Source organism: Eptatretus burgeri, chromosome 2, assembly GCF_056783735.1.
Source record: "Eptatretus burgeri isolate ZD-2024b chromosome 2, Ebu_testis_v1, whole genome shotgun sequence".
Taxonomy (NCBI): Eukaryota; Metazoa; Chordata; class Myxini; order Myxiniformes; family Myxinidae; genus Eptatretus; species Eptatretus burgeri.
Genome location: NC_140962.1, coordinates 21,453,966 through 21,473,103, shown reverse-complemented (window position 1 = coordinate 21,473,103; position 19,138 = coordinate 21,453,966). Strand labels below are relative to the sequence as shown.

Here is a 19,138-nt window from a genome sequence, read left to right as displayed (position 1 = left end):
TATATATATATATATATATAATGTATGTAACCCGGCATCCTGGGATGAAGTGACAGAGGTATCGACATGCTTACTCCCATGTCTGATTAATTTTGTCCAACAGTCTTATTCTCATTTTCATCCTTCACAAAAGATGGGGAATTTCTTGTTCAAAAAAGAGGAGGAAGAACTGATGAAGAAGAAAAGAAGTTGAGGAGAGAGGAGGGGATATCAAGAAGTTTTTTTTTCTTTTTTTTTAATATTAAAAAGAGGACTTTTTTGTTAATAGAAAAAGGAGGAAAAAAGATATTGGAAAGCAAATATTCTTTCTTGTGGCTTTGTGGCCCTGAAAAGCAGTGAAAGCGTTGGGCTCCAGCCATTGAAAGCTGTGCTCTGAAATTTGAGTCAAGCTTTTGTCAATAATTCTTTTGATGAGAAACCAGATGGGTATTCCCGTCAGTCATTCCTCATTCCTGTTTGTCAATCAGAATTGACAGGAACGCGATTTGGCGTACCGCAATCTGGCATAGGGGCCTACCGTGCGATCAACCAATACGTGGAGATATACGTGTACTTCATGCATGCTTAGCTGAGACCACCCCGTTGGGAATGTCCCTGTATCCAGGGCGCAAGAGTAGCAATGGCGGCCCTACATGTCAGGATTCATAAGCCAGAAAATACGGTAATTTAGCCAGGATTAGTGCAGTAGATAGTAGAAAAATCGTGCAAATTATGATGCAAGCATCAAATTTGCCATTTCTGTTCTGCAGGACTTTCTGATCAAATCTGCCCGATTGGCCATTTGAAAATCCAAATTTTGAAAAATTTGAAAAAAAAAAACAAAACTTCAAACAAATTTGAAGCCACAGCTGGCTGAAATGCTTGAAGCGCAAGTGAACATCCCAGACAGAGAACCAAGGGGAGATGCAGTCATCATTGATGGCTCAGCACTTATCAATGCCCTACCTCCACGCACTTCAAAGATATTTGATGACTATGCTAAAGAAGACATCATCCCAAAGGTGGAATCCTATGGTGTCAGGTACGAGAGGGTGGAGGTAGTGTTTGATGTGTACAAGAAGTCAAGTCTGAAGTCCGAGGCAAGGTCGAAAAGGGGGCAAGGAATCGGAAGAAGAGTGACAGGAACCAGTAAGACCCCAAGTAACTGGAGAAGCTTTCTTCGAGATGACAGCAACAAGACTGAGCCGTTTCACTTCCTTGTGGAAAAGATGTGTGAAGCACAGACGACAAGCACAGTCGTTGTCACAAAAGGAGAAGATGCCATTAGCAACACAAGGAAGTCACTGGATGCTGTGTCTCCATGTTGTCATGAAGAAGCTGACACTCGAATATTTGTACACGCCAGGGATGCAACGATGGATGGTAGCAAGTCCATTATCATTAAGGCTAATGACACGGACGTACTAGTCATAGTAATATCTGTACTGCCATCCTTACAGGAACTTGGTCTTGAGAACATGTGGATTGCCTTTGGCCAAGGAGCCAAGGCGCGATGGATTCCAGTCCATGAGGTAGTTTCTGCAATAGGGCCTGAGAAAGCTCGAGGGATCCCATACTTCATGCGTTCACTGGATGTGACGTCGTGTCTGCCTTCCGCGGTAAAGGGAAGAAAACTGCATGGCAGAATTGGAACGTCTTTGATGATTTTTCTGAAACATTCACCAATCTCAGCCAGCATCCAACATTGATTCGTGATCTTGACTTTTTTTGAAGTTTTTTTTTTTCTTCTTCAAGTTTTTCAAAATTTCGATTTTCAAATGGCCAATCAGGCAGATTTGATTGGAATCCCCTGGAGAGCAAATGTGCCAAATTTGTGTGTCTAAAAACACACAGGATTTCCTTTAGTACCTGGGCTACAGTTCCCAAAGATCTGATGCCAGTTTTTGCTTGAAGATGTCCTGCGGAGAACCAACCATTCCTGTTGTAATCACGGAGGTCCCAAGTTGTGCTCACACCAGCACTCAAAAAAACGTTGCACGAAGGTACGTGAGCGAGGGATTTCAGGAAAGAGGGCGTTGTAGAATAATGGGTATTGAAGAAACCTTTCGCTGTTAAGTCGACATTTTACGAGATGTTTTAATGATCTGCTAAGTATGCAGAACACTTTGGTGAAAGTCAGGAAGCAGTGATACATCTACATGTTGTAATAACATAAAAAAAAAAGAGTTCACAGTTGGACATCAGCATGCCAGCTTGTTTCAGTAGTTTGTTTGCAGTAGATTTCCAGATCAAAGCCTCCAGAAACATAGAAACATAAAGTGGCGAACAGTAGAGATGCAGGAGTACATCACCCGACAAAGAATGTCTACCAGTCCACGACTACCTTCCGTCAGTGGGAGGCAAATAATCTCTGGTGTAAGCCAGTGCTGGCCATCCCAGAAAAAGTCAAGCAAACATCTTTGAATTGATGAGACAAATGTTGCAAGTGGCTGCAAAGCAATCATTCCATGCCATAACAGAGAGGTTACCAGATTGTTAATGACCAGGGTACGTCCTCTGAACGACAAGGTCGCCAAAATCTCTCTCCATATATTCAATTTATTGTTCATTTTGTGGAACAACCCATCTCATTTCCTTCTGACAAAGCCGTGGGTACTAAGGTAAACACCAAGGTACTTCACACCTTCCTTTTCCCATGTCAGATTCATAGGAAGAGTTGGAAGGCCAGAAAGTGGCGTACTACCGACCCAAACTGCTTTACATTTGGCCCAATTAATTTGTGTCATGCATGCTCGAGAATAGACGCGTAGACACTATAACAATATTGCATTGTCATTATTGCTGCAAACAGCGATGCCGACATTATCCGCATAAGCCAAAATAACAACGGGCTTTTCTGTTGGAGTCAATGAAAAGCCCACGAGAGAAGATCGTTAACAAATCAAAAGGGGCTCAATACAGAGAGAATACAAAATTCCAGCTCGGGGGCAACCTTGCCAAATTCCCCTCCCAATCCACAAAGGTAAACAGAGACCATCATTGACTTTGATCAAGCTAAAAATGTGATTTATTTCTCATGCAACTTTGTTAGAAAAGATGCCCCAAAACCAAATTGTTTTAAAATATGAAACAAAGATTCATGGTTAACAGATTCAAAAGCCTTTTCGTGATCAACAAAGAAGAGGCCAGCATGTTGTTGCTGAATTGCACATACGTCCCACAGGTCTCGTACCAAACAAATGCTCTCATGCATAGATCTTTGGATAACACAATATGATTGATCCTGATATATAACTGTGCTTAAAACAGTCTTTACATGGTGAGCAAGTGCTTTGGTAAAAATCTTATAATCAGTACAGAGAAGAGAGATTGGGCGGCAATTTCGTATCAGTTGCAGATCCCTTTTCTCAAGGATAAGACATATGACTCCACATTGACAATTAAGTGGAAATAAGCCCTCATGGACGCTGTATAAAAAAAGACTTGAAAGCAAAGCAGGTTCCAAAAAGTTTTATAAAATTTGACTGGTAACCCATCAAAACCAGGAGCCTTGTGATCAGCAAGATCATCCAGCCTAGTTTTAAGTTCACCGAGAGTAATGTTCTCATGCAGGAAGTGTTGCTGGTGCTCATCTATCTGTGGGAATTTGGTTGTAATATGCATTGTGGGCATATCATGAGGCCGCTCTGTTCTTGCGTATGGCAGCTTTGGCTGCCGGGTAGCTATAACTTCTTGGAACGCTGCTGTGCCGCTGATGCTGCGCCCCTCTACCAGTACATTGGTACTCATTTCGCCAACGTCGGGACGATGGCAGGCTAAGTTGACCCCACCTGGTGTTGATTCAGCAGCCAACGGGCCTCAAACTCAGAACCCAAGGATCCCAAGCCAGCCACCCATACCAGTTAGCCAACACCAGGCTTATTAGGCTTAAAGGAAAACACATTCTCAAAATATGAACGAACAAAGTGGACAGTTTGTGCACTATCCTCAAGAATATGCCCATCACTAGACTGAAGACTAAGCATTTGCTGTCTCACCTTGTTCGTCTTCTCAAACTTCAAGAAATCTTTACAACAAGTGTCTGAGGCCAGTAAACCATTGACTCTCAGCCTTACAAAAGCTCCAATGCCATTTTCTCGAATTAATTATTTAAGTGGAGCTTCTTTTTCATGGAGGAGTTGACACCGCTTTGCGTCACGAAGAACCTCAGTGCCTCCCTGTAGTCGAAGAATCTCTTCTTTCAAGGCATCGATACATAATTGTTTACTTTGAGAGCAATTTGTTTTGTATTGCTGACAGAAAATATGGATCTTCACTTTTGCGTAGTCCCACCACTGACAGAGATTTCAAAAAATGATGATGTGAATGAACACCTTTCTCCCCTAAAAAGCTCATAAGATGATTTAAAGAAAGGATCGCTCACAGGAGAGGTATGGTATTGAAAGACTAATACAAGTTACGGCGATTGCTCAGAAGAGACGGGGAATGAAAAACGGTTTTACCAGGGAATCGTCAGAGAAAGCAGGAGGGACAATATCTGTGTCTTTCACAAGATTGATAGCAGAGTTTGTGATGTAGAATTTATCAAGTCGAGTAAGTGAAAGATGATTTAATAAAACTTGACACCAGCTAAATTGTTGCAGGTTTGGGTGGTGGTTTGGGTGGTGACGCAAATATAATATTGGAGAGAGGCCGACCTGAAGCTGAATGTGGCTCTGCACTGTTCATATCTAGAGCTGGGTTCAAAGTATAATTGAAATCTCCCACGAAGCATAACACCGTATCAGAGGGTAGATGTCGCAGTACAGGAAATGAAAGGACTCATTTTTTAAAAAAAAGTTCCTCTTTCTGTACTGTCGCTTGGAGGATATACATTTACAAACACAAATCGTTGCTGATTGCATTCAAATTCTACAGAGGTTAGATATCCTGGTACAAATACTTTAAAAAGGGGGGGAGTTAGACAAACGTGATGATAAAGAAAGCAATACCCGCACTCACAGAATCTAAATTGCTTAAAAAAAACAAAAAAAACAAGTGCCATTCAGCTCTCGCTGCCAATCGGCCATGCAGTCTGGGGTGGCACGAGTTTCTTGTAATAAAAGGATCTCGATGTTTTTTTTTTTTTTTGTCGTTCTTGGCCAACTGCACAATCTGCGACCTATGCATTTGACTGCACCCACCATTAATGTTCAAGCTAGCTATGTTCATGAAAGGATGTGCAGAAATACAACAGTTACAAATTTAACTATTACCTTGCTGTGACAAGATACCTTTTCAGTCTTTTGAGTGAGTTATCGGAAATAGGAAGGGCCTCATTGTTGTACAACACCCTGAGCACCAATAATGAAGGTGTGAATATCGGCTAAAATATCGCTAATTTTCATGTGCCTCTTGCAATAAGTTTTTTTTTTTTTAATATAATTTAATTTAATTTAATTTTTGTAAGAACTCCATGATTTCAGGAGGGGGAACGGAGTCCAGAGCTGAACCTCCTCCCATCTCTTCTTAGAGAAACTGAATATTTTGTAACAATCTTTGAGAAAAAGATGCCACCAAACACAAAGTTCTCTTGGACAAAGCTCTGTTATTGCATCGCGAGGTCCCACCATTTTTGTTTGAATCTCACTGCTCCTGTGCCCTCTGAGAGTGCTGCATATATTGATTGGTTGAGGTGGCTTCAGATTTTGACCAAGTTACGACTAAACTGAAGGTTTTTGGAAGTGCAAACAAGGCGATTTGTTTTCTACAGGATTCAAATATTATGATTAGATTGAAATAAAAGAAAAGTTTTGAAGGTTGTCGAAAAAAACAAAAAACAAAAAAAAAACCACAAAACAAACCATTTATTTGGAAGTTTACTACCGTTGATGCATCGTCTTTTACACCACTTTATTTAACACGTTAAATTATTTGTTCATTCCTGCTGTTTGTGTCCTTTATGATGTTCCTAAAACCATTAAGTTTCCTGTTTGGAAAGATTTTCAATTTTATTTGACTGCTGGACAGGCAGACAGATTAAAACAACAACCGTACTTTGCTGTGCACATGCGTGCTTGAGACAAGATTCTGGACAATTTGCCAAATTCAAAACCAAAGTACTGCTAAACTGCAGGTCCGTGTTCCGATTCGTGTTCTACAGTGTTCAAAATATAACATTCAATTGATATTAAGTAGTTCTTCAATCATAGACTGGCTTCTGAAGATGGATGGATGGACGGACAGACAGACAGGCAAATTGAACCAATTGCTTAACCCCGCTTTACGCTTTGCACAAGGTAAATATTGCATTCAGAGACTTAGTGGAAATGTCATTTTATGTTCAGGATGATGTGCTTAAAACAACCAAAATTTGTTGTGGATAATAGGGTCCAGATAAGAAATGGCCGATTTGGACTTGGACCCATATCTCTGTGGACAAGGGAAAAGTATTCTCCTTCAAGGTTATCCCATTCAGAAATCTGGCCGATCCTTTTTGACGTTATTTTGATCAATATCAACAACCAATAACTTATACGGGTAGTTTGGTGGCAACTTGTTCCATGATTGTGGGTTTATTTTGTTATTCCAGCTTGTATATGAGCTTATTTGAAGAGCTATTCAAAGCATGTAGAGAGTTGCCGAGGAGAGACCCAGTACAATAAAGGAGAACATCGGAATTAATCGGGCTTTATGTTCTCAACTGAAGGACTGTGTGCTTTGACATGCAGCATGCCAAGCTGGCAGCACAGCAGAATAGACTCCACAGCAGAATAGGCAGTTTTGTTAGATGGACTCCACTGGTATTCAAACAAAGACCATACCAGATGAGACAAATCGGTGATGAGTATGCTTGTATCAATGTAAATTACTGTAGTTGAACTTGCTTGCGTATAGTCTATACTCTATGAGATGATCAGTGTGGGTGATATGAGGGTGCAAAGACAGACAGAAAACAAGGGAGAAAACCGGGCGGGATAACAGTGCTTTGTCGTTGATTGCCTCACGAAGTTGCATCACAAAGTGCGCAATCCCTTGGATGTACATTATACTCCTTATTCCGTCTGCTGGCATGAGTTGGTGGCAGGCGAGTTAGCCCTTGCATCCTGGCTAAATCTCGAATGTGTGCCTGGATCGATTCTACTCAAACATCAGGCTTGGCCAGCCAGTTCGTAAAAGACTTGGGCCAAATACTTTCCCCGTCCTACCCCACAAGAAGGTGGGATTAATTGTGGCCAGTTGTTGTTGTTTTTGCTTTTTTTTAAACCAAAAGTATTCTTTATTGATTTATTTTTCATAGTTTTGTTGTTGCCTTGTACTATTGTGAGTACCTCTTCCATACAACTGTTTTTTTTGTTGTTGTTGGTTTGTTTTTAAACACCCACCAAAGTAGAATTTTAATTGTTTGCATTATCTCGAAGGAAATTTACAAACATCTTCATTTTGTTACTCTCGCTGCGATGTCGGTTTGGAGTGTTGATTCAAATGCCATAAAGTTGCAGTGTTATTGTAATGGTGGTATTTTAACAAGTTGGTGCATTGTACAGTTTGGAGAGGAATAATATTGGCAATTCAAATTGAAAGTGAAGGGTACTATTGATAAATATTATTTGTGTGACAAATTATAAGCATCTTGTGAAGGTGAAGGTAGTTTTGTTTTAAGCGACATACTTATACCATTGCCTTTGTTTTAATTTTAGTTCTTCATTCCTCAACATAAGTTAGAATGACAAGGGAGGTTAATTGGTGTCGTAGACTTCACATTGTTAGGACTAGCTGAAAAAAAATGTGAGGAATTCTGCTGAGCTAACATTAAGAAGAGACATTGGTGACTCGTTGGTGGAGTATCATTTTGTCATTATGGTGCCATGTTAACTTTATATCACCATGTGCATATGTAGGAGGCTTTTACTACTTTCTTATGACATTGTAGATGACCCTCTATCTCTAAATATCCTGGACTGCAAGACCTATAGCAAAACTTCTTGCCACCTGCTAGTCATAGTTGTTGAAATAATTTCCTGCAACTGTACAATCCCAATTTCCTCCGTTTGTTGCTTGGAAAATAAGGGGCATGGATTTGGTAACTGGGAAGTACATTGTCGAGTTTTTGTTATACTTCACTGATTTTTTTACACTGTTTTTGAGTTCAGAAGTTAAGTTTTTATTTTTTTTTGGCAATGTTTCCTGATTTCTTTGGTTGACTCATAAATAAGGTTGCACAGTCCCTGAGTGTAATGTTTTCAATTATTTGACATGAAAACACAAATGACGGATGTTTGAATAATAAGGGTGTTAGAATGAACAATTAAAGTTATGCATTTGTACACTTGGTCACGCTTTCTACCAATTCATACTTGCTGAGTCATATACCAAAAATAGAAGGCTGCGAATCCAGTATGACAAGTCACATATTTCCACTACATAACAACATGCTCTTCCCCACGTTGTGATGCCTTATTTGATTGGAGTATCTGCCTTCTTGATGTGTTGGAGAAATGGAAGGCAATCAGATTTGCATTTGTGCACTGGACACAACCTAAAGTGCAACAACCAAATTAACCACCATCACACCTAATAAACAGTCCACCTCCTGATTTGGCCATGTCTTCTTTCCCAATTCTTGAGCAAGCATGCTTGAGTTCTCTGCATTATGATGTTAAATAGCATTCTGCATATTGGTGAAACTTTAGTGTGGATGAAAAGATGTCTGAGACATTCAGATTCTGAGTCGATCCTCTTTATTCAAACTGCTACCGTCCAATAATGTTCTGTCTCAGCTAGCCATGTATGCTGATGACTCCTCACTTTACTGTACATCTGCTGATTCACTCAACGCGACATGTCATGAGGTTGGAGTTTCACTGGACGATGATTTAGAGAATGTTCTGAAGTGGGGACATGACTGGCTGGTAACCTTCAGTGCAAAGAAAACTAAATTGTTGTCTGTGTCTCATTCCAGAAACAGGACTTTCCCTTCTGTGCACATGGGGTCTTCAACCTAAACAGAATCATCTCAGCTTCAGTTTCTTGAGCTGGACATCTCCTCGAACCTCCTTTGGAATAAGTACATTTCTTGTATTGCTAATGGTGCTTCCAAAGCATTCCAAACATTCTACGCCACGCTCGAGTCTGGTTGATCAGGGCCCCAGACGAGATACACTTCTAGTCTTGGGGGATTTCAATGCATCGACTGGAACTGATAGGGATGGTTATGAGACATTTGTTGGTCCCCATGGGTCAGGAACTATGAACCAGAATAGCACTAAGTTCCTTGACTTTGCAAGAAGTCATGGACTTAGGGTGGCTGGTTCATGGTTTCAGCGCCCACAAGCTCATCGCTGGACTTGGTATTCCAACGCTGGCGGTGTGGCAAAGGATATTGACCATGCCCTCGTTGACGGTCGCTGGAGGATGATCCAGAACTGCAGGGTCTACCGGAGTGCTCAGTTCCTCAATACTGACCACCGGCTTGTTGTAGCAACTCTAAAGCTGCACCTTAAATCCTGGAGAATGGTACCATCCCAGCCTAGGCTGGATGTTGGCAAGCTCAGGGATGAGAGAGTAGCTGAGGAGTTTGCGAACAGGCTGAGTGGACATTTGGGGTGTCTGGGTGCTTTGGGGGTCCTAAAGAGTTGTGGAGCGCCTTCAAGACCACCGTCGTTGATGTTGCCGGTGGATGTCATGGAACTCACCGCAGGGCAAAGAAGAATTTTGTCTCTCAAGGGACACTGGATACCATTGACCAGAGTCGCAGGACCAGGCTGAATGGCAGAGCTGAGCTGTTCAAGGAGCTGAGGCATAAAACTCTACGTGCACTGAGGGTGGACAAGGAGGCCTATGTGCGAGGAATCTGTGAGGGGGTAGATCATCACCTGTGGACAGGTGATTCTCGTCCCACTTACAGGGGAATTCGTGCATTGCATTCATCCAAGCCCATCCCTCGGAACACTGCAGTTAGAGCAGAGAGTGGTGGGCTCTTGACAGAGGAGTCTGAAGTGAAGGCCCGCTGGGCCGGTTACTTTGAGCGGTTGTACCAGGCTGATCCACCAGCTGTCGAGTTGGACGTCAGGGGTGTTACAATCCCTGTTGCTGACCCTCCAATCAACTGTCGTCCACCTTCACTTGTGGAAACACGGGCTGCGGTGAACCGGTTGAAACGGGGTAAAGCTCCAGGGATCTGTGGCATCCATGCTGAACTTCTCAAGGCTGGTGGAAATGCTGCACTTGTTTCGTTGCATGAAGTTCTGTGCTCTGCCAAGAACACAGGCATCATCCCAACTGATTGGAAGAGGGGCCTTTATGTCCCTCTCTGGAATGGGAAGGGTGATCGCCAAGACTGCAACAACTACCGAGGGGTGACGCTGCTCTCAGTGCCGGGCAAGGTCTTTGCTCGGATAATTGTTGATAGGGTTCGCCACCATCTGCTTGAGCACCAGCGTCCAGAGCAGTCAGGCTTTACACCAAAGAGGTCAACGATTGACCATATCCGTGCTCTTCATGTCCTCACCGAACGCAGATGAGAGTTTTGGCAGGGGCTGCTTGCAGCCTATGTTGATCTCTGTAAAGCATTCGATTCAGTGAATCAGGATGCCCTCTGGAGGATTCTTGGTCTTCGTAGGGTGCCACCAAAACTGATCGATCTTATGTCTGAACTCCACTCTGGTAATGAGAGTGCTGTGAAGTGTGGTGGTACCATCTCTGACTTATTTCCAGTTGTTACTGGAGTTCATCAGGGGTGTGTACTGGCCCCCACACTTTTCAGCACTTGTATGGACTGGATTTTAGGGAGGATGTCGGAGAGATCAAGCAGTGGTGCATCGTTTGGGAGTCAAGATCTCGGTCCTTAATTTCGCAGATGATGCAGTCATTTTTGCGGAGACTTTAGACATCCTTTTGGGGGCCCTCGAGGTGCTGAATGAGGAGTCGGAGCCGCTGGGATTATGGGTTTCTTGGGTCAAAACTAAGATCCAGGCTTTCAATGACATCTTGGATGCTGCTGTCCTGTCTGTGTCTGTTTGTGGTGAGGATGTTGAGGTCGTGGAGAGATTCACTTACCTTGGCAGTGATATTCATGTCTCTGCTGGCTGTGAGTCAGAGGTCAATAGACGTCTGGGTTGGGCCTGGGGATCATGGATTCACTGGATCATGGGGTATGGCACTGCCGGTACCTTTGCGGAAGGACGAAAGTCCGAGTCTTCAGATCCTTGGTGCTTCCAGTCTTGCTCTATGGATGCGAGACTTGGATTCTGACCAAGGATCTGAGACGGAGACTTAATTCCTTTGGTACCAGGTCTCTTCGGAGAACTCTTGGCTATCGCTGGTCAGATTTTGTGTCCAACGAGCGGTTGCTGAGAGAGACTCGAATGAGATTTGTTACCTGCATAGTCCGTGAGCATCAGTTATGGCTGTATGGACATGTGGCTCGTTTTCCTAACGCTGATCCTGCTCACCAGATTCTCTCAGGGAGGGAGTCTCGTGAGTGGAGGAGGCCAATGGGCCGACCACGTGCCTCGTGGTTGCAGCAGGTTGACCGGCATCTAAAGCAGATGGGGATTGGCCTGGCATCTGCCTGGGGGAAGGCCAGACGGAGGCCCCTGGAGTACCGGCGGAAAGTGGACGCAGCGACACGCTGTTCTGGCACCTGCTCCCATACCTGACCTGACAGGGTTAAAAAGGTAGAGGAAGTGCAGGAGCAGCAGAGCAGATTTTTAGGACACGTGATTTTAAGCCGTCTGGTCCAGTTGCAGAGTCAGAGTTGAGGGAAATTTTTCATTCTGAAAAAGGAGCAATTGAGTATGATTGGAAAGGATAGAAACACAGAGAGAGAGAAGAGAGGAGAGGAGAGGAGAGGAGAGTAGAGATTTTGGACTCAAGATTTGGAAGCAAACACAGAATTGAAATATTCGGTCTTCTCATGAGCAGAGTCGGCTGTATTGCTATTTGAAGTGAGTTAAGGGATGGAAAGGGAGCATACACCAGAGACCGACTTGACAAGGCACCGCCAGGTTTTATAGGAGGCAGACAAGTTTCAAAGTTCATGCCTGAGATTGGACAGATGTTTTCTGGCTCTCCTGTGAGTAAACCACACTTGTTGCGGGCCTTGTGGAATGACCTAAGGTTGCTTTCAGTCGGATTTACCTTCCAGGAGGAGAATGCAAGTTGTTTTAAAGTGACGGCCTCATTTCAGGATTCAGAGTACCAAGAGCAGGAAGAATGGGTAAGATAACTGAAGGTGAGATGGGATGAAACTGCATAAGAGAGCAGTTTTCTGTGGAAGAATTCTCAGGCTGAATTTATATCAGAGGTGGTAGATATGGGAGACCAGTACTGAAGTGTAAAAATAATAAAGAAATTAAAAATAAAGCACGAATGTAGAAGCAAGTCATACTTTTATGACCCGCGAACATGCGGGGTCCATAAATATTGGGACCATGAATGCTGTCAGGGTTCATATCGAGTCATTCCACTTCATATCACCAGAGGCCTCCCAGTTGACCCCATCAAATTTACTTTAAACTTTACTCCCACAACTTTTTAAATATTAATGCTCGAGCCTTGAAATTTTCAGAGATTATTCTTCTATATCTGCTCTGTAAGAAACAAACATAAAACGAAGTATACCTCTATTAATTTTTATGACCTGATCAGTTGAAATCCAGAAAAAAAAATGTTGGTTTTGTATGAAGACCCAACTTTGAGACCCAATATATTTTTATTGATCCATCCCAGAAGCTTGAAATTTTTTCACGTAATAACTATGGGAGTAGTATTCAAATACATCTTTACTTTTCTTCATCAGTCATATATAATATACAGTCATGATCCCTCAAAAATTGAAAATTTTCATTTTTAACCGAAATTCAGGTGAGGATTGCAAATATATGACAAGGTATACCACTCAAATTGTTCACCATTGGAAAGAGCATATTCAAGTTAACTTAAGTCTAACATTTCAATGTGGTATCATGTTTCTATCAATATTTTAAAAATATTTGAATAAATGATGTTCTGCCAGTGCTGTGCGCATTATGTGTGCTATTTAATGAACAGTCCTTTTACATGTAGTACATATGTGTAGTTCATGTATATGCAATTTATGTACATATCATCTGCTATTAGGATACCATGAACACAATACTTTGAAATTTGAATTTGTAATTCTTTGTTTCTCATTTGTAAATAGCTAGTGTTTAACTCATCTGGCTGGGGCTAAAAATGTAACCCAGGAATAGTGGCTGATCTGCTGATGTCAGCAGTGTATATCGTTACATTCAAGGGAGGACATTTGTTGGGTTCCTTTGGTCCATGTGATGAAGGTTATTGATGCTCCCCTAACGTCAACTGGGAGGCAGTACAAGCTCGCGCCTGACTTGGAAAAGCAGATCAAGGACCTATTCGAATCATTTACGTGAAATGTTTTATTACATTGTTATTAACCTCCGCCATCTTCAAAGATGGATGGAGGTTACTGTTTTCACCCCTTTCTGTTTGTTTGTTTGTTTGTTTGTTTGTGAACAGTATTATGGAAAAACTCCTCGACGGATTTCGACGAAACTTGGTGGGGGGGTTAGGTATGGTCCAAGGATCATGCCATTAAATTTTGGACTTGGTCCCCCCCCAAAAAAAATTGTTCGAGAAAATATTTTTTTTTTTTGCATTTCTACATGTTTTAAGTAATTTCCACCCCCCCCAAAAAAAATTGTTACCCCGCCCCAAAAAAAATTGTTAGAGAATTTTTTTTTTGCATTTCTACATATTTTAAGTGATTTTCAACCCCCCCCCCAAAAAATAGTTTGAGAAAATTATTTTTTCTTTTGCATTTTTACATGTTTTAAGTGATTTCCACCCCCCCCAAAAGTTGTTACCTCCCCCCCCAAAAAAAGGAATTTTTTTTTGCATTTCTACATGTTTTAAGTGATTTCCAACCCCCCCCAAAAAAAATTGTTAGAGAAAAAAAAATTTTTGCAACTTTTTTTTCAACAAAATTTCGATTTTTTTTTTTTTTTTTTTTTTGCATTTTTACATGTTTTAAGTGATTTCCAACCCCTCCCCCCCCCCGCCCGCCAAAAAAATGTTGGAGAAAAGAACTATAACTCTCAGCACTGTTGACATCATATTTAATGAATAAGATATAAGGTTCACTTGAGTGACCCAGCAGTATTGGCGGCGGAGGTTTTGCACTCTCCCGAGTGCTCCCCCTCTAGTTGCAGTATGTGATAGATTTTTGTATTATTAATTCGAATTGTAGAACTAATCATTCATGATTAGCATGGTGCCCACACCATGCACACACTTCATGTGTTCACGACTGTGTTAACAACAGTTTAAAAAACAATAGAAAATATATATTTTAAAAAATATACCACTTTGACATTTGACACTTTTGTTAACTTGAATATGCTCTTTCCAATGGTGAACAATTTGAAGTGGTATACCTTGTCATATATTTGCAATCCTCACCTGAATTTTGGGGAAAAAATGAAAATTTTCAATTTTTGAGGGATCATGACTGTATTATATATGACTGATTAAGAAAAGTAAACATGTATTTGAATACTACTACCATACAGTTATTACGTGAAAAATTTTCAAGCTTCTGGGATGAGTCAATAAAAATATATGGGGTTTCAAAGTTGGGTCTTCATACAAAACCAACATTTTTTTTTCTGGATTTCAACTGATCAGGTCATAAAATTTAAGAGAGGTATACTCAGTTTTATGTTTGTTTCTTACAGAGCAGTTATAGAAGAATAATCTCTGAAAATTTCAAGGTTCTAGCGTTAATATTTAAAAAGTTGTGGGAGTTTAAAAGTAGCCGTTCATTTTGTGATGCTTGCAACGACCATAAAAATAGGGCCACAACCACATTTTCAACCCTCAATATTTCGGAGTTGACCGCATCTACGGACCTAAAATTTTACGCAGCTTCATTTTGATACCTGGGTACTATTTTATGAAAGTTTAATTGCAAATCTGAGGGGTCAACTGGGAACATTTTCTTAAATTTGGTGATTTCAGATGGAATGACTCTATAACATCACCTACGATTCCAGTTTCCGATCCCCTTTTACTTGCAGCAAGTGCACAGCTTTATAACATGTCTGAGATCATGACACATCATTTGATTAGCCGAATTTGGATCTATGAAATAAAATTTTCAGAAAGCTATCTTCAGCAGCATAGAATAATCTGATAACATAATGCTGATCCCATGTCTGTGTGTCTGTATGTGTGTACGCACTTGGCCGGTCTGTTTCTGATTTCAACTGTGCACATGCACTCATCGCCCAGTGCCAGAGATGGTGGCACATTCTGTGAAAATGGCAAACTGATGAATTTGATATCTAACTTTGGGGAGCAAAGTCACACCAGGACCGTACCTTCCTAAACAGTGCATTTAATTAATCTATTCTATAATGTGAACCGTGTTGTCTGTCCGTGTGTTCGTATGTTTGGCTGTGTTCCATATCCGGTGGCTGCTTCTAATGCTGCATTTGAAAACTTCTGCACGAAGGCAAAGCTTAACATTCGACCAGAAGAAGAGCATGATGCTAAACGTGATGAATTATAAATGTATAACTACAACATGAAATTGGTTTGTTTAATAGTGCGTTAAAATACAACCGTCGAATTATCACAAAGTTTGACAAACTATGTCAGCATTGTTATTAACAATGGCCTCTACTGAAAGTCTTTCAACAAATGTTGCAATGCAAGGTGATCATTTAATTAAAGAAAAACCTCTATTTAGCATTGTGACCTAAAAATAATGTTCAATAATAAACTTCACAGAGATCCACCTGTCCACTCCATTCCTCCCCACACCCATTGTTTGTCCAAGTCTCTCTCTATTTTGTCCTTCAACTTTGCTGTTGATGTCGACCCGCTTTTTTAATGTTCCTTTTGTCCTGCTGCATCCTGATCCATTTTGTGTTCTCGCTCTTCCACGAGCTTTGACTGGTGTTCAAAAAAAAAAAAAGTCATAGATGGACAACCAATCGTACAGGCTTAATGGGCCGAATGGTCTCTTACTGTGTTGAAGTTCCTTGGAAGGGAAGTCATCGATTATATATTGGGAACCTTGGTGTCTGTCCGTGCGTTCGTCTGTCTCTCGTTTATGGCGGCCACTTTTGAAAAGCTCAACATTCACTTTTGAAATGATGGGAGAACAGGCATGAATAATGCTGATGCCAAATTATATTTTGCAAGCAGCATATTTTGTCATCTTTTTTAACAAATCTAATCTCTGCTGCTCCATGTTGCACCACCATTTTGTGGTGGGTGGTAGAAGTAACTCAGAGCTTTGGCTCTGAAAAGGTTAATTGTGTTGCACTCATGATTTCACTCAAAGTCCATAAAATAATTTAAATTGATAACTTCAACTTTTCCTGTACCTGGGGACTCTTTGCTTGCTTTTCCCAGCACCGGGGATGGGTACTTTTGCTAGTGTGTCATTGAAAATTTTAAATTCTGTAAACAGTGTGTTTAAGTGTTTGTCTGAGTATTTTTTTTAAAAAAAGGAACCTATCCAAATTAGAATATTGTGTGGAATCGAGATAACTTGCTTGTGTTTTGTTAAATTTAGAGACTCCTTTTTCGGATTCTTGAAACTCGTGACTGCTTCTGCTTTCATGAATCTTTTTCCTTTTTGAGGGTTGTTATTTTGTTCTTCCTTGTTTAACATTTTAAGCCTGTTATTATTATGCCTGGTGTTGGCTTCATGGTTAGGGTGGTGGGCTTTGGATCCGAGGGTCCTGAGTTCAAATCCCGCTCAGCTATTGAATTAATACCAGGTGGGGTTAACTCGGCCTGTCATCCTTCCGAGGTAGGCAAAATGAGTGCCAGCATGCTGGTATACCAGGTCGGAGTGGCGACCCGTCCCAGGATTGTGCCCATTAGCCAAGGAGACTGCTTAGGCAGCACCAACGCTCGACACAGAGTATGGTCCCAACCTCCTCCTCCTCCTGTTATTATTATTATTATTATTATTATTATTATTATTTTTTTATTTTCTCATTCCCTGGTGCTCCAATCTTCCTTTTTGTCTCCTTTTTGCAGCCTCTTGATGGTTCTGAAACTTAACTCCAGTGTTTTGCTTGTTTTCCAGGGTCAGGTTTTCATCATGGGTACGAACAACCAATCAAGGCGTCCGGATCGACGGTGGACCACCAAACAGACCGTGTCCTTGGTTAGTGTGGTTTCAGCCATCATCGTTATCATCATCCTGACATCTGTTGCTGTGTGGTACTTTGCGGGTGAGTGTGAGCTGCATGCATATTAAATTTGGACATAAACAGAAGAGATTGATTGAATTGGTGTTCCTCATAATGCTTGAGTGAACTGACCTGGAAAATAATCCAATCCAATGTACTTTTTTATTTCACTTTTATTTTGAAAGCCAAATAGTCGATAAAATGTTGATATTCTCAAAAGTATTTGCAAAAAGATATTTAAATGAAGGTTGCAATACCACTATTAATATACTGTGGAAGACCATGACCAGCAATTTTACACCAATCGCAATGGATGCATTGATGATTAAGCACATTAAGCCATGCACTGTGGAGAGTTGGGAGGAATGAATATGTTTGTCTGGCAGGCAATAAAGCAGGCTCTCAACCCAAATTGTCTGATTGAGAGTGAGAAGCATTTTTGATGTTGGTGAAGGCCTTTTCTTTCTTGCATCGGTATTGATGCACCATTCACAGCAAAATGTATCGGTACATAATGATGTAAAAAGTGCATAAATTGTCGACTAGAGCTCTTGTGGAAATGTCTTTTACATTGTAGTTTGTGTGCAATGAATTAACGAGGGAGAGATTATGTAAGCCTTGACCGGGCGTAGTGGCGTGCGCCTGTTATCCGGCGACTCGGAGGCTTGGGTTGGAGGATCGCTTGAGGATGGGTGCTCTGCGCTGGGCCACGCTATGAGAGGGTGTAGGGCAGCCCGGAATCATGGCGAAACCCAATCCTTATCCCTGTGTCGTAAGAGGCGACCAGGGTTGCGTCAGGAAGGGCATCCGGCGTAAAACCTTTGCCAAATCAGTATGCGGATCACAATGGATGATCCGCTGTGGCGACCCCTAACGGGAGCAGCCGAAAGGAGAACAACAACAGATTATGTAAGCCTTGACCGTCCAGTCTCGAGTGATGATGTTCGGTGTTGCCCATGCCTTCCAAGACAATTGTGCCAGCCATTTATTTGCTCCTTTGTTTAGCCTTTTAAAACATTTCTTGACAAGTGTGTGTAAAACTGACACGCACCAGAATCATTGCCATGTAGGGCAATCCTGAAACTGTGATAGTGCCTGCCTGTGGATTATAATGAGGTCAAATAGTGGTAATGGCTGATGTATTTCCGAGTTGGCTGTACTCGGACTCATGCCTACAAGGATGCACTTACCTTCCAAATTACTTTATGCAACCAATACATTAGGATTCTTCACCAAACCTTCATCAAAAGCATGCCGTCCATCCTTGTTTCATTGGTAATTGAATCTGCTATTTTGACTGTAGATCGTATTATATTCAGGGCGGGCGGGATTGCACAGAGGTGCCTACGAGCTCATTTGCCTGTGAGCTGTCTAGCTTTGGTTTCAAATCTCAGTTATTGTTATTTTAATTAATTTATTATTATCGCTAACAAATACCCACCCTACAGGCAGAACATTTCCTAGTTCCTGCAGAAGGCTTTGTCTAATCCTTAAGCCCAGTTACTCTCCCACCAAATTATCCTTGCTCTACATAATTCCAAAGTGGAGTTTTCACACTAAGCACATGAGACTTTATCTTGATGGAAGCTTAAATTACAGAATTTCTGGATTGACCACATCATCACAACTCGAACAGCATTCGGTGCAGAGCATACCTCCGCCAGGCTGAACAGTTTACATTTTGTATCCCACCGATAGGACGGATCTGCATATGTACCTTAACGGAAATCTAATTGGCTTATTCTTGTGACCAACCCAACTCATCCACCAAGTTTTTGTCATGACTCGTCCACAACGTTTTGAGAATTTATGCATTCCTGCATGTACAATATGTGGTTTTGGCCCTTTCTCTCAATGGTGAAGAATCATTTTAGATTTTATTGAGGATCGGAATCAAGATGTGGATACGATAAATTTTAATCAATTGATCCTTGTCACGCACCCAACGTGTCCACCAAGTTTTGTCCAAATCCATCCATAACTTTTTTGAGGTATCCTGCCCA

At 41.4% G+C, this 19,138-nt stretch overlaps 1 protein-coding gene and 1 pseudogene across 3 annotated transcripts in view; one reads left to right on the top strand and one right to left on the bottom strand.

Moving 5' to 3' along the window:
- ST14 (ST14 transmembrane serine protease matriptase) overlaps positions 1-19,138 on the top strand; it is a 132,329-nt gene that overhangs the window by 29,077 nt on the left and 84,114 nt on the right. For 2 of the 3 annotated variants that reach the window (XM_085864967.1, XM_085864949.1), the window contains exon 3: positions 17,030-17,177. In XM_085864967.1, coding sequence (XP_085721093.1) covers positions 17,030-17,177 — 148 coding nt within the window. Of the gene's footprint in view, positions 1-6,978; positions 7,139-17,029; positions 17,178-19,138 lie in introns of those variants that run through there. The other variant, XM_085864957.1, reaches the window with a different exon arrangement.
- LOC147031559 (cytochrome c oxidase hypoxia associated subunit FA4L2 pseudogene) lies at positions 6,394-6,966 on the bottom strand (annotated as a pseudogene).